A 16,035-nucleotide genomic window follows, 5' to 3' on the forward strand; every position below is an offset into this window, starting at 1 on the left:
TACTCACAGTTACTGCATGTTTATATACATGTATCATGTTCTACACATAGAACATTCTGACAATCATTTCTATCATGCTTACATCACAGGCAAGCAGTCACAATATACAATAAACACTCAATATCATCAAAGCTCATCATAACATATTAAGTTCTTAATCAGGTAAACAACATACTCACATGTTGCAAAATAAGTTAAGAACTAGTTCAAAGGTTGATACGCTACTTACTTGGTTGCGAACTCCTTTTCCCCCTTGAATGTACGTTTAATAGTATTTCAACACAATTCCTTCCTATTAGACCTATATTTTATCAATTTCAACATAAGTATAGACCAATTTTGATAGGACAGGTCAAAAGGAGTCGAACAGGACAAACCGGGAGCCAAAATACCTGCTCACGCGCCCTCACGCGCCAACACAAGGTCGGGGTTCGTTTCTCACGCGCCTGATCCGCGCACAATCGCACTTCCACTCGCGGCCTCCCACGCGCCTCGCGTGTCCTTCACGCGCTCGTCTTCAACCTCTCCTCCCTGCAATTTTTTCCAATCTTTTTCTTTAATCCCCGTTGTGTCCCGAAGCAAAAATTTCATCTCTACAGCTCAAATTTCGTTCTGATTTCTTCTACAACTAGATCTTCTAACTACGGTTCTAACAAGCCTTATTTCATAACTTATTATGCAGTATGAATCAAGATATCGAGATTTAAAAGTTCGGTGATATGGGTTTTTCGTTACCTTCGAATCACCGTCCGATTCAGCTCGTGGCCGTATCCCCTTCCTCAAATGATTCCTCACCAACAACCCTTCTTCCTTTACCCTCGATTGATGTCCAATTTTAAGCAACCAAAACTCGAATTCTCAAAAATTTCCTCCTCTGTTTTATGGGTTTTTCCGCTAATTACTTTCTTCGTTTTTTCTTCCTTTTTAAAACCTAATCAACGCCCTAATACGCTTCCACATCCTCAACCAATCCACTCATCCATCCCACGCCTCCAGCCTACGCGTTCGCCAACCCTCATCCCCCTTTACAGCAGCTGCTTCGTTTCGATTTTATTTTTCATCATCATCATCATCATCATCATCATCATCATCATCATCATCATCATCATCATCATCATCATCATCATCATCATCATCATCATCATCATCATCATCATCATCATCATCATCATCATCATCATCATCATCATCATCATCATCATCATCATCAAACACATAAATACAAAATACATATTATCATTATTTTAGGTTGTTACAAAGGCCTTTAATAAAATCTTAGAAGTTGAGATATAAAAGGAAAATTATATTTTAAATTTTCTCGGGGTCTTACATGACTCGTCCCAACCTTTCGGCCTAGTAGCCCACGGTCCAGCCGAACCAACCCGCAACCAAACCTGCGATCCAGCCAAACCGCCTTGCAGCCCAAGTACCTACGGCCCAGCCCAGTAAGCCGATGCCTAAAAGACCAATCCAGCCTAGTAGCCATTTGCTACTATGTGGCACCTAGCGGCGCAGGCAATCCTTAGCTTGACTTGGCTCAAATAGCTCGTAGCCTCCCATAGGTGACGCTCCAGCGACTCTTCGGCTGTTTCAGTTATTTTGGCTCGGCTTCTTAATTTTTAGCTCGATTTCCACCACTTTGACCATTTTGGACCCATTTTTGGTCCCGATTAAGGTAACTGAGTCCATTTTAGAGCCGTATTTTATGTTTATTAATTAATTATTAATTTTATTATGAAATACTAACAGAAGGTGGCGAACAGTGTGATAGGAAACAAATCCCAACAATGTTTGAAGCAGCTCTCAAGGAACGGGAGCATACGTTTAGCTAATTAGAGAGTACTTCGGATAAGGCCAACCAATTAAGTGGCCTTCCTATAGGATAGACTAGAAATTGTATGCTTTACAGTTATTTATGAGCATGATGATGTATGAGTATGATTTGTGAGCTGTGATGCATGTTATATGTATGTGATATATGTTTCGATGCATGACCTACATGTTATGTTTGATGCACTTGATGGCTTTATGATGAGTATTTTGTATTCATGACATTTTTTCTTAATATGATGATGTTTTTCATATTGAGCATGCTATATGATGATGAGTGTCATATTGCATCGTGTCGTTAGATCGACATAGGACATAACCCTAAGAGCATGAAAATGATATTAATATAAATATCCACAAGCATGTGTAACAAAGAGATGAGACTAGAGGGTTCTGTCAGAAGAGACGCTAAGATGAGATTTAGAGGGATCTCATGCATGTTGTAAGTTCATAAGCATAGGACTACTTCTCCTAGAGATGATGAGTGCGAACGTGCACAGTATGATGATGAGGGTGTTTATGAGGCGCATGACACCAAGGGTTCCGCTGACCTCCGGACGTCGCTACAGATTAGCTTGATCAGAGAAGGTCTAGGGGGTGTGCGAGCCCACCTGGGGATTCACACTTGCACTTGTGGGTCGTGTGTAGAGAAGTACTACACATCCATAGTTGTCCAATACTAGAGGTCACCACTGTATGAGCTAGAGATAGGTCCCTAAATCATGATTGCATGTGATTTCATTAGCATGACCCCTATAGTGCGGTCACTTACTGAATATTTCGCAGGCCGTGTGCCATATTATTTTTCAGGTAAAGACAAGGCGCCCATGTATGATTCACTGCGGCATCGTAATCTAGAGACTATGGTGCGTGCATATGGTAGTTGTATATTTAAATTCCTAGACTTAAGTCAGAATATGACGTTTGTGTTTCATTATTTAAATTATTTCATATGTAATTTTTTGTTTTAATTTTAAATTCCAGTGTTATGTTTTGAAACACGTAGGAACGACAGTGTGTTTCTAGCATTTTGAAGTGTTATGAATGTTTTTAAATATTCCGTATTTAAAAGGTGAACATGAGACATTAGTAGCAACTCTGAGTAGATAGAAATTTAGGGTAGGTAGAATTCGTGACACAAATTTTTATTTTTTTTATTTGTTTATGAGGGTTAAAATACCATTTTATAAATGGTTAAAAGATGTTCATTCTCATTCAAAGAAATGTAAATTCTCTCGAACAACATTCATTCCCTATTGTAAAGTTATAAGGACATACTATTGTAGATAAAAAAAAAAAAAAAAACTCATTATTGTCGTTTATAATAGGCGGATAGAACTCTAAAAAGCTCAATCGGCTAACAGTCTACAAACATGCCTAACTACTTCCATGTCAGCTTGGGGAATATTTCCGAAAATATCTGAGTCGCAGTCATTAAGCTTAAAAATAGCTTTGCAACAAGTCTTAATGGCACGAGTTGGAAGTCTAAGAGCCTCTACCACACACATCGCCCCTTCTCCAACAAATGGAATGCAGCCAGCAATATCAAAATCATTAGAGTCTGCTGTCACGAGGGTCATGGTCGATGATGCAAAAATGGCTAAGCAGACAACGAATACAAGTGCTAACTTCATTGTGGAAGCATTGAGGGACATTGCTGCCATTGTTTGTAGAAAAATACGAGTAAAAATATCAAGATAACGAGTGAAGTATTGTCTTGTTTGTGTGAGAAAGTTGTGAACTATGGTAAATCTTATATAGGAAAAGATTAGGAGTTGGAGTTTTGGTGTCATGTAATGCCATAGAAAACTACCAAATTCATGTTGACGTAACTTTATTATTTAGGGATGTTAACGTGACCCCATATACTATTGAAATTTGTTCATTAGACTTCCAAAATTGAAGTTCGATTTTGGTAGAACTTCATGGTAAAAACAAAGACTAACCGAGTTACATTTGAAAAAGTAGATGGTGAAAAGAATCTTTTATGGATTTAGATTTTATTACTATATATGGACATTGAGATACCAAATTCGTATAAACTTTCCTTTTAAACTATAAAAGGGCATAAAAGGAATCAAATGTCTTAGAAACATGTTTTTGAACGTGAGAGTAAATGAGTGATACATGAATGAACTGAGATTATATTCAAATAAAAGCCATCTCGAAGATAGGATGACTAAGGAAATTGAAGTTAATATCTATATTAACAAGGTACATTTTTATTTTCAATGACTTAATTATAGAAATTTCATAGTCTGATGTGATCCTATCACAAGGAATGTAGGGCAATGTCGGTGCCATCAGATGCGTAATATTGATTCGAATCATGAGAGTGGAACGTGATTGAAATCACTCGATTTTAAACGTTCGCAAAATCAATTTTAAATAAAAGTAACCATCAAAGAAATAGTGACAACAAAATAGCAAAAACTCAAAATAACGGGATCACCCTAATCTAACCTAAGGGCTACAGTTTGACACATAAATGCAACTATCCCAGCGTAGATTCCATGGCCTCCACTGTGACGCCGTCATATGTACTTGTGTGTATTTTTTTTACCTGAAAAATAAGAGTACCACGTGACTTGAGTATTTTAAAAAAATAATTAGTAAATAACCCACCGTAGGTGTGAAAAAAAATGAACACATGCAATATGGTGGGACCTATTTTTTTAAAAATATCATTGCTTTGCCTTAGGTTGCTTTCCAATTTCGGAGAGTTTGATTTGCAGTACTTTCCTACACATGACCCATGCGCGCCTACATGGACCACCAGACGAACTCTGCCCCCATAACGTCATGTCAAACATAAATGTGATAAGGAACACCCAAAAATTAGGAAATAAAAAAAAAAAAAAAAGTTGGCTGAGTTGAGTAGTTGGCTTGCAGTATGAAAGGGAGGTCTCTCAGTTCATTTTATCTTCTCAGTTAACGATTCTAAAGCAAGTGGGAGAATGCACTTTTTGATGGCTCCGGGCCAACATTTTGACTGATCCGACTTAGGTTTGATATGCTTGGACCCTTTCCTTGGTTTTAACTATTTGGAAGCATTTAAGGTTAGTAGGACTCCCTTTTAGCTAGTTTAAATTTGTGGAATTAGGTTTAGATTGTTTTGGTATAATTAAGCTTAGTTAATTTAAATTATTAGGAGTAAGTTTTTTTTTTTTTTTTTCATAATTAGACAACCCGTTTAAATTATTTTAGGTAAAATTAGGTGAGTCAATTCCCACGTTAGAATTTGAATGGATGATTGTGGGACTCTATAGGTAGAATTAAATTTCAGAGAGCAACGTTAAATTAGTATCAAGCATCAAAGGGTCGTAGTAGCTTCGGCCTAGCCAATCAAGTAAGTGGTCTTACTATCGGTGTAGTTATAATTATATATTGTATGACGACACATGGTCGTGGCTTCACACGTGTTATATGCTCGTATGTTTGAACGGTTATGAAATGATGTGCGAATGATATGATATATTTTATGGTACAATGCGTTTGATGATATGTTTGAGTTATGGTGTGAGATCCCACATCAGTTGGGGAGGAAAAATGTTGAGACCTCATGCATCGGAGGATAGCCCTTCTCCATTTGTGGTGGTATGGACGTGTACACTACGGGTAGAAAAACGATCATTATATTTATTTTAATGTTGCGACGGTCATTATTCTTAAACTGGTGTTCGGCATCAATAACTATTAGAGAATGTTCGCCTGACAAGAAAGGGGCCTAGGAGATGTGCGAACCGACTGGTGGGTCCATACTTGCATGTGTGGACGGTGTGTAGAACAGTAAATACACATCCAATTAGCCTGTTTAGGATAGTCGTCTAAGGAATATAGACTAATATGATAGGTCTCACTCATGATTGTGTGTGTTTGCATATAACCCCAATAGTGGCGTCACTCTTAAAATACTCAATTCACGTGCTACTTCTATTCAGGTAAAGGCATAATATCCCTGTATAGCTGACGACGACATCCAAATTCGAGACCATGACACATGCATAGAGTAGTTGTACTTGTTTTCTTAGACTTGGGTTAGAATAAGGTGTTTTTAGTTTTAACGCTTATTTATTTCATTTGCTATTTCATTACGTCGTTTTAAAGATGTTTTCGAACACGTAAGTCCATAGTGGTGTTTTAAAATGAAGTTTAAACGCTTATTTTCGCATAAAATGTCTATGATATGTATACAATAGCGACTTTAAGTTAAGTAGAAATCTAAAGTCGTTACAGTACGCGTTTGTTCTAATCATAACGGAAAAATATCTCGATGTTTATTACCAAAAAAAAATGCTTGAGGTCCTCATATTTTAAATTCATGGCATATGTCTATGATGCAAGCCAAACCTCCATTCATTTATAACATAACGAGGCTATGAATCATGCTAGCAGGTTGACGTAGTGTTCATGATCGACACTCGTAGCCAATCCCTATATCGAGACATTCTATGGTTTGAAGTTCCATGCAGTGGATATTGGCTTTCTTTATGAAGTCCTAACCTGCGAGCGTGGTTCACCAATTCCACCGAAAATCCTCATTGTTAGAAGCTTGCACCTCATGCAAACTTAGCGTTAGAGCGAGCGAGCGAGGGAAGCCTTCAATTTATGGGCTTCCCCTCTTATCCCTCACCCTACTCAGGATTTAACATCTAGAAAGTCACACAACGAGCTAAACAAAGTGTTATGACCATCTCAATCTCTCTTCGTGATCTATAGACATACTGTAACGGCCCAGACCCACCACTAGCAGATATTTTCCTCTTTAAGTTTTTTCTTTCGAGCTTTCCCTCAAGGGTTTAAAACGCGTCTGCTAGGGAAATGTTTCCACACCCTTATAAAGGGTGTTTCGTTCTCCTCCCCAACCAATGTGGGATTCTCACACATACAAATGTTAGGGATGGTCCGGGATGGTCGGAGATGAAATAGAAACTTACAAATTAGTATTTGAAAAACAATATCAAACATTAGGAACTAAATTATATATTTAGCCCAATCATGCAACTAAACCATGGAAGTATATCATTCATGATATTATTCCTTGCTTGTACAACTTATCTCCACCCTCCACGGGCAAGTAGCTCGACGCAGGCTGTCTCGTGGGGTGATCGACGCTGTTGGATGCCATCACGGTTTCGGCATTCCAATACCAAGGTTGAAGGTAAGGCGACGAAGTAGTCGAACTTTTCGATGAAGGGTGAAGCATTATGGAGCCCCAATCTCTAAGACCTATTTTCGTCTCCTTCATTCGCCTTCGAATTAGCAAGTTTCCAACGTCTTTTTTCTTCATTTCCGATACGCTCCTCAGGATCGAAACACAGAGAAGAAGAGCCAACACGGCGTCCTCCTCTGGCAACAACTCGATCACAAGCAACTTCCAGTTCAGAAGAGCTGTTGCTCTTCCAGTTGGGTACTCATTCGTATATCGAATCATTGTTACAAACCCGTCGTCATCTTCGTCTTCCTCTTCTTCCTCCTGCCCTTCACCATCGAGCCGTGGCTCTTGATATAGCTTTTGCTGACCTTTTACGAGCCTTACCTGCAATATCAAAACATACTGAAACCCGAAACCCGAAAAAGAGTCGTGAACAAGATCCGAGATATGGAATGACCACATACAGATGATTCTGAAGTTGGATTTGTTAAGACAAAGCTAAAGGCTGGTTTTGGTGTTGAAGTATCCCATTGAACCATCAGTTCATCACCAGTAGAGAATTTCCAAGCGGCTTTAAATTCTTCTAGTGGCTGTTTTGGTGTTGCAGTTCCTACCACTTTCTCTGTTCTAGATGCCAATGTATGAATCAATGTTCAAAATTTAAGTAATGTAGCTGCTTCAAGTCGAATCTCTCCGCTCACTATTAAACAATCACTTATTCAAACCGAGTCCAAGTTCTCGGCTCGTTACCGTTTGTGATTTTCCACATTGGTTGGGAAGAACAAAATACCCTTTATAAGGGTGTGGAAACCTTCCCCTAGCAGACGCGTTTTAAAGCCTTGAGGGAAAGCCCGAAAAGGAAAGCCCAGAGAGGACAATATTTGCTAACGGTGAGCTTGGGATTGAGCCGTTACAAATGGTATCAAAACCAGACACCGGACGATGTGTCAGCCTTCTCGTTGTTCCCCGAATGGGGGTAGACATGAGATGGTGTGCCAGTAAGGACACTGGCACTAAAGGGAGTGGATATGGTTGGGGTCCCACATCGATTGGAGAAAGAAACGAGTGCCTGTGAGAACGCTAGCCCCGAAGGAGGTGGATTGTGATATCCCACATTGGTTGGGGAGGAGAACAAAAACACCCTTTGGTCAGGGTCCCACATCGATTGAAGAAAGGAATGAGTGCCAGCGAGAACGTGGGCCCCGAAGGGGGGTGGATTGTGATATCCCACATCGGTTGGGGAGGAGAACAAAAACACCCTTTATAAGGGTGTGGAAACCTTACCCCAGCAGACACGTTTTAAAGTCTTTAGGGGAAGCCCGAAAGGGAAAGCCCAAAGAGGACAATATTTGCTAGCGGTGGGCTTAGACTTGGGCTTGGGCCCTTCCACCGTTCATATAAAGAACTCATCGAAAGTTGAGATCTTACTAATTATCCACAAGATATGAAAGTTTCAAGATTTAGGAAGATTTGGTTCAAGTACGAATATATCATACCCGGGGTTCGGCCGATGGAGCCAGCGATATACGACCAAGAACCTTCTCGAATCTCGATAACTCTGTCCTCCCATTTCACAGGCAGAGGAGTTTCACCTCCTCTCCTCCAAAACCCCCCTCCAACCCTGCGTTTTACGTTCACATTGTCATGTTACATCTCGACGTGCCCCGAACATTAGTAAAAAATAACTCGACAAATCATTGTATTGATCAAGTTATTACCTTATACAAATGACAAAACACTCTCTACCTCCATGGTCGAGTACGGTTCGAGATAGCCACCGCCCTTCTTGAGGCCGGTATTGGTTCATCTTAAGAACAACATCCGAAACCATCGCCCCGGAATCGTCTATCACTTTGTCTGGTACACATTTTAACAAGTAGGGTGCTTGAACTGGTGGAGTTATTGAGACAACCACCTTGAGATTTTGATTCAATTGTCTTTCTAAAGTAAGTGAAGGTGCTCTTATCAAGTCATTCCACTTGAATGTGGTAGCTTTCTTAATGATACTTCCTTTAAAACAATGGCCATTGGGACGCCGAACCTCAAGAACGACTCCCTTGGTACCGAATTCACAATAGAGATGCCACGCTTTGTGCCACGAGTCATCGTTGAGCCTCGAGATTGGTTGATCGAGCTTAAGCTCCCGATGGCATCGTAAAGTGCGTAAACGAAGAAATTCGTGTGAAGAATCTTGTTGTATTGGTTGTTGTTGAGCTTTGAGCTGCATAAACACACAAACCTGAATTCAAAGCATGGATAAAAAAAAAGTTAATCAACATAAAACTTTGATAGTTTGCGAATATCCAAATGACTTGTTCGAGTTAGTTAACAAACCTCGAGTACGAACCTCGACATCATAGACTTGTACTTCACGTTAACGTCCGAATCGGATGCTTCCCAGTAAGCTAGAGGATTGGAAGTAACAGCTCTTCCTAGTTCCATGGTTATCCCTCCTCCGGCTTTCTCGTACGGTTGTCGAAACGTTCGGTGCCACAGTTGCTTGGTTTTTTCCAGTTCCATTGCCTTCACGGTTTCCCCGAACCTCACGACCTTCGATAAATCTCCCTGCATTTCCTTTACATCTTCTGCATAAACTGTTGGATAACTCTGGTTTACATATAACAAACAAGAATGAAGTTTGGAACATAAAACGTCTGAAGTAAAGGCAGAAAATACAGCATTAACAAACATAGATGGCAATACATTGCACGGACACGGCTCGACTAATACAATCAATGTAACGGCCCAAGCCCACCGTAGCAGATACTGTCCTCTTTGGACTTTCCCTACTGACCTTCCCTTCAAGGGGTTTTAAAAACGCGTCGGCTAGAGAGAGTTTTCCACGTTCTCCTCCCCAACCGACGTGGGACCTCATAATCAAAATTTAAAGGCTCTTGTGATTAGTGAATGTTTCGTTCTTTATGATCTCACAATCAAGCATGTGTTAGGATCGCACAACAATGCACACACTCGATCCAGATGAACATAAAGAACAGTACACACTCGATCTAGATGAACACATTGAGAAATATTGGCTAAAGGTTTATATTGATGAATTCAGATACGTAACGCAAGAGAGAATACGGAGAACGAAGAAAGTACTTCAAAGCACTATATGCATTCCGTTTACTATATATAGCTTTACCAGATATAACCACCTACTATATAGCTATCAACCGTGCATATCTCTACGAGCTTGAGAACGAAGAAAGTACTTCTTCAAAGCACTATATGCATTCCGTTTACTATATATAGCTTTACCAGATATAACCACCTACTATATGGCTATCTACCGTGTATATCTCTACGAGCTTTTTAATATGAACATTTACCTGATGGGTAAGCCACATGAGAAGAATATCTGAGGCAGGCACAAAAGAAGAACATTCATCAGAAGAGCTCTGCAACATATACAGAAACCCTTTGTATCTTTGCTTAGCTGCAATAAGGTAGATGATCTCGGACCTGAACGGCTCCGAAAACGTCGAGTATAAGTGCTTATGGCTCCTTACTAGTTCGAGAAGCTCGTGATTTTCAACACTAATTTCGTCTCTCAAACTTGAACTTTCTTCATTTTCAAAGGATTGGGTTGGGTACCTCTTGACCCATATCTCTTTGCACCTCATGTATGCATAATCTTCATTCTCTTCATCAAAAATTGATGGTTTTCCAATAAGCTTAAAGAATCTTGTCTCACAGTAATGTTTGTAACCGACCTGAAAGACGTATATTATTACCGTTAATACTTGTTAAGCTGCTTAGAACGTTTAGAAAAACACTGTAGAGTACGTTCGACCCGAGTCATTATACCAAAGTGCTTATAATCACACTCCCAAAACATGTTCGGAATCAAGACTCTCCACAATGGTACTCCCTTCCAACAATCCTCGATAATCCTCCCCTCAAACAAAGTACACTATAGAGCCTTCCCTGAGGCCTATGGAGCCATCAAACAGCCTCTCTTTAATCGTGGCTCGACTCCTTCTCTGAAGTCCTCGAACAAAGTACACCCTTTGTTCGACACTTAAGTCACTTTTGACTACACCTTCGAGGCTCCACAACTTCTCCTATGGAGCTCTCGAACAGTCTCCCCTCACTCGACGCTCGACTCCTTCTCTGGAGTCCTCGAACAAAGTACACCCTTTCTTCAAGTTCAACACTTAAGTCACTTTTGACTACATCTTCGAGACTCATAACTTCTTTGTTCGACATTTGAGGATTCTACTCACATAGCTAAGTTAAGGCATGCCTCTAATACCATGTTAGGAATCACGACTCTCCACAATAGTATAATATTGTCCACTTTAAACATAAGCTCTCGTGACTTTCCTTTGGGCTTCCCCAAGAGACCTCAGACCCTTCCCTAAATAAAACACACTGGACAACCAATCTAAAGGGTGTTTGATTCATTAGGAATTTTCTCAGGAAACAAACAGAAATTAAGGCTAACCGGATTCAACGTGTGGCAGAACCAAACCCATTCAACATCCAACGGAGGAAGAATCATAGGAGGCGAAGCTCCAGCAACCATTAGATCAGAAATCAACGGCATCCAAAGCTCCTCATACCTTAAAAAAAACAAAAATCCCATAAAACATCTCTATTAGCATTAAATGCATAAACCCAAAAGAGATTCGCATCAGTTGAATTAAAAAATGGATTACGATTTGACCTTCGTATGGCTTCACTGAGAGTGGACTCACAGTGAAGCCAGTGGGAATCGGCGACGGTTCTGAGAAAGCCGAGGTTTCGACGGACGGCGGAAATAATATCGACGCCGATTTGGATGGTACCAAGTTCGGACATGTCGCCGAGGCTTCTCGCCGACATGGAGGCGGAAAATTCGGAAATGGGTCGGTCGGATGACATGGGTTAGGTGAAGAATGAAGAAATGGGTGATGGAAAATGGTGTGTTAGAGAGAATATAATACGAGAATGAAACGGGGTTTCGTCATTCCATAGTGGTGGGCCTGTTCTAACGTGACTTGATGCTTTTGGATATCATGGAATTTGGTGACAAACTACTCCACAACTTTTTTTTCTCATTCCAATTTTATTTGCCTTTGTTTTCTTGTCGTCTTGTCTTTCTCCTCGCCACAATTAGAAATATTGAAAATGATGAGGAAAAATATCGTGCGATTCGAGGGGTAAAATGGTCATTTTTAAGTTGAATGGTTGAATTAGTTGTCTTGAAGCAATAGGTCGATGAAATAACAACAAAAACAAGTCATCCAAATAGGCTCGTTGAGCATTAAGTTAGGACTTCCCAAAATAAGGTTAAGATATTCGGGCAAGTTTAAGGCTAATGGAACCAAGAAAGATATTTTCAATGCTAGAGTAAGGAAGAGCGGAAGAAGATTTGGAAGAGAAATAGTAAGTAGGAAGGGCAAAAAAGTCTTTTTTATTTTATTTTAAAGAAAAAATTTCGATTTTTAATTCCTTAGAATGAATTTAAAGATGTTCCAAGAGAAAAATGACCTAGAAGGGTAATACACAAAAATCGACCATATTTCTTCATCTGAGGGTTAAAACGACCAATTACACAAAAATTGAAGTATTTCTTCGTGCAATCCGAGGGTTAAAACAGTCATTTTTAAGTTATTGAATTAGCTATCTTGAAGTAATAGGTCTCGAAAAGTGATGAAATAACAACGAAGAAATCATCCAAATGGGCTCGTTGAGCATTAAGTTTGGACTTCCCAAAATGAGGTTAAGACATTCGAGCAAGTTTAAGGCTAATGGAACCAAGAAAGATATTTTCAAGGAAGAGCCAAATAGTAAGTTCGAAGGGCAAAAAAGTCTTTTTATTTTATTTTAAAGAATTTTTTTATTATTATTTCTAATTCTTTAGAATTAATTTAAAGAGAAAAATGACCTAGAAGGGTAAAAAAAAAATTAAAAAGTGATAAATTACTAAAATACCTTTAAAGTTCAATATAATTACGATAATGCCCCTATCATTGAATCTATAGTGAATTTGGTTTTAAGAGACCAATTGCACAAAAGTTGACCATATTTCTTTGTGCGATCCAAGGGTTAAAACATTCCTTTTTAAGTTGAATGATTGAATTAGTTGGCTTGAAGTAATAAGTCTCGAAAAGTGATGAAATAACAACAACAAAAAAATCTTCCAAATGGGCTCGTTGAGAACTAAGTTACGACTTTCCAAAATAAGGTTAAGATATTCGGGCAAGTTTAAGGCTAATGGAACCAAGAAAGACATTTTCAGTGTTATAGTAAGGAAGAACGAGAAGATTTGGAAGAGAAATAGTAAGTATGAAGGGCAAAAAAGTCTTTTTATTTTATTTTAAAAAAAGAAATTCGATTTTTAATTCCTTAAAATGAATTTAAAGATGTTCAAAGAGAAAAATGACCTAGAACGGTAAAAAAAAAAAAAAAAAGTTAAAAAGTGATAAATTACTAAAATACCTTTAAAGTTCAATATAATTACGATAATGCCCCTATCATTGAATCTATAATGAATTTGGTTTTATAAGACCAATTGCACAAAGATCGGCCGTATTTCTTTGTGTGATCCGAGGGTTAAAACGGTCATTTTTAAGTTGAATGGTTGAATTAGTTGTCTTGCAGCAATAGGTCTCGAAAAGTGATAGAAATAACAACAACAAAAAATCATCCAAATAGGCTCGTTGAGCATTAAGTTAGGACTTTCCAAAATAAAGTTAAGATATTCGAGCAAGTTTAAGGCTAATGGAACCAAGAAAGATATGTTTAGTGTCATAGTAAGGAAGAGCACAAGAAGATTTGGAAGAGAAATAGTACGTACGAAGGGCAAAAAAGTCTTTTTATTTAATTTAATTTTTTTTTCTATTTTTAATTTCTTATAAGGAAGGAATTTCAAGATTTTCAAGAAGGAAAATGTCTTTAAGAGGATAAAAAAAATTTAAAAAGCGATATATTACTAGAAATACCTTTAAAGTTCAATATAATTACGATAATGCCCCTATCACTGAATCAATAGTGACTTTGGTTGTATAAGACCAATTCTACAAAAATCGACCTTATTTCTTCATCTTACCACTAGATTCACTCCAAATTTGAGTTGTTAAAGAAGACTTGAGGTTTTTTAGATCTAACTATCGATATTTATAACTAAGGTCATTAGAGTAGATATTTTTTTATGGATGATCCAAAAAATTTAAGTTAAACTTCAGCTTGATTCTAGAATGATGAAAGGCGATGCAAGTTTCATCTATAAATAAGAAATTGTGGGCATGTTTTGAGACAAGAATCAAATGATGAGAGAACTTAAAAATCTGACTCTTAGTTTTTAATATTCTTTCCTCAAATTTAGGGGCTATAGTACACCATTTTTTTCTCAAAGCAACTCCCGTAGCTTTTAAATGAGTTCCTCGACAAGTTTCATGAAGGATTCAAGAGCTAAAAGAAATGACCCAAACACAATCACCCAATTCAAGCTTCCATGTTCACGAGGAAGAATTTTCTTGAAAATTCAATTGGAGCATATAGATAATGTCGTACACTCGATCAAGTCCCATTCATTTTTTTAAGAGCTTGAGGAACATCTTTCCTGAAGACCATGAAAGTTGAAGAATTCGGGAATGAGGGAAATCAGAGAAATTCTTATCAGGTCTGTTTTATGTGAGATTGTAGGTAATCTACAATTCAGCCTCCGCAAACTATCTCATTGGTTTAGGTCAGTCTCATTAGTTTCGTGGAGATAAGAGGAAGAGCTTTCACGAAGAAATCAGGAGTTAAAACAATCTCTATCGAACTACTCAATAAGCTCTAAAATCTACAGAAAATAGATAAAAATTCAAGAATTTTAAACGTAAAATTGGAGATACCCACGTAAAGTTGTTCTTTCAAAACTATTTCTTAAGCTTAAGAGGAAGAAGATGAAGAGATCTCAAGAAGGAATCAAGATCTAAAAAATTTTAATCCTCCCAACTAATAAAAGTTTTATGGGTTTTCCTCCGGCGAGAAAAAAAATATTTTGGCAAACTTTCGAGGTCTATAACTTGAGCTACAATTTACAAAAATGTATAAATTTGGTCCTAACTCTTTCTTACAACATGATCTTTAAGTTTTATGACAACATCGAGGGAAAAAACACTCTATATTGATGTGTGAAAGGTATTTTTCGGGCGGTGTTGGCCACAAGAATCGCCTCTCCTCCCTTGTTTGAGGAAGAAGATAATGATGTGTTTGAACTGACAATGCTAGCCCAAACCTTGATATTTTCTTCATTGTTCTCAAATTATGCTCATTCTAAATTAGTTCTCATGGTTCCAAAAAGCAGACCAAAGGATGAATCTAATGAAGAAAATTTGGAGCAATTCGATTATTAGAAACTCAAGAACCGAAGACCCGAATGTTAACTCTGAGGTAAGTACTTTTCTCCAAATTTAATATTATAAATCACTTAGAATTTAATATAGACCTTAAATGAAGTAATATTTAAAGGATTATGAAAGAATTACATCTATAACTATGAGTTCAGGACCTAAATTGAACTTTTTGGTCGAGAATCAAATAACGTTAAAACAACCCATTAAATGGACTCCATTGCTCATGAATTTCAATATTAGTCATGATATTATACTTAGAATGTTACATATGAAATTAGATGGTCATTTGATAAGGATAATAAATTAAATCAAGCAACAATGTCAAATGGCCATTGACATGATAAGGAATCAATACAAGGGGAATAAGATTCGGATTACCTTGTTGATCGATTGTCTCAAGGCAAGAACACTTGATTGAGATTCGAATCACTCCACAAGCAAGATCGATCATGTCTAGCTTGAATGATTCTTGTTGATCAAATATCTCAAACACTTGTTTGAGATTCGAATCACTCCACAAGCAAGATTGATCATGTCGAGCTTGAATGATTCTACATGCAACCTAAACTACATAGAATTGCAAATAGCCAGCTAAAGAAGAGCACAAATGCTTCTTTTACTATATTTTCCAAGTCTACTTACAAATACAACATACATGGCTTTATATAGCCTCAAAATGAAACTACTAAAGGCATTCCAAGAGTTGTAACATTCATA

The 16,035-nt window shown here is 38.0% G+C and overlaps 1 protein-coding gene and 1 long non-coding RNA gene across 5 annotated transcripts; both read right to left on the minus strand.

Moving 5' to 3' along the window:
- Positions 1–263: 263 nt before the first annotated feature.
- Positions 264–872, minus strand: LOC111462111. Its single transcript, XR_002713706.1, has 3 exons — positions 736–872; positions 393–531; positions 264–301 (listed from the first exon to the last, which is right to left on the minus strand). It is a non-coding gene; the product is annotated as an uncharacterized LOC111462111 (long non-coding RNA).
- Positions 873–6,749: 5,877 nt separating this feature from the next.
- On the minus strand, positions 6,750–11,951 carry LOC111462071 (glycine-rich domain-containing protein 1-like). 4 transcript variants are annotated; one of them, XM_023105749.1, is made up of 9 exons: positions 11,658–11,947; positions 11,436–11,553; positions 10,583–10,701; positions 10,318–10,450; positions 9,320–9,592; positions 8,704–9,224; positions 8,482–8,606; positions 7,450–7,607; positions 6,750–7,369 (listed from the first exon to the last, which is right to left on the minus strand). In XM_023105749.1, the coding sequence occupies exons 1-9, from the start codon at positions 11,852–11,854 to the stop codon at positions 6,857–6,859; spliced, it is 2,157 nt and encodes a 718-aa protein (XP_022961517.1). In that variant the 5' UTR covers positions 11,855–11,947; the 3' UTR covers positions 6,750–6,856. The 4 variants fall into 4 exon arrangements, with proteins under 4 accessions (XP_022961517.1, XP_022961516.1, XP_022961518.1 ...); XM_023105748.1 differs by having other exon boundaries at positions 10,318–10,701; XM_023105750.1 differs by lacking the exons at positions 10,318–10,450; positions 10,583–10,701 and having other exon boundaries at positions 11,658–11,946.
- Positions 11,952–16,035: the final 4,084 nt, after the last annotated feature.

The sequence above is a fragment of the Cucurbita moschata genome, unplaced genomic scaffold, assembly GCF_002738365.1.
Source record: "Cucurbita moschata cultivar Rifu unplaced genomic scaffold, Cmos_1.0 Cmo_Scf00026, whole genome shotgun sequence".
Classification (NCBI taxonomy): domain Eukaryota; kingdom Viridiplantae; phylum Streptophyta; class Magnoliopsida; order Cucurbitales; family Cucurbitaceae; genus Cucurbita; species Cucurbita moschata.

Excerpts from the sequence above, each read along its gene's own strand:
- LOC111462071 (XM_023105748.1), bottom strand. The coding sequence starts at position 11,854 with ATGTCATCCGACCGACCCATTTCCGAATTTTCCGCCTCCATGTCGGCG. Across the intron at positions 10,702-11,435 it reads TCTGCCACACGTTGAATCCG|GTCGGTTACAAACATTACTG; the intron begins GTTAGCCTTAAT and ends TACGTCTTTCAG. Across the intron at positions 8,607-8,703 it reads TGTTTTGTCATTTGTATAAG|GGTTGGAGGGGGGTTTTGGA; the intron begins GTAATAACTTGA and ends CGTAAAACGCAG.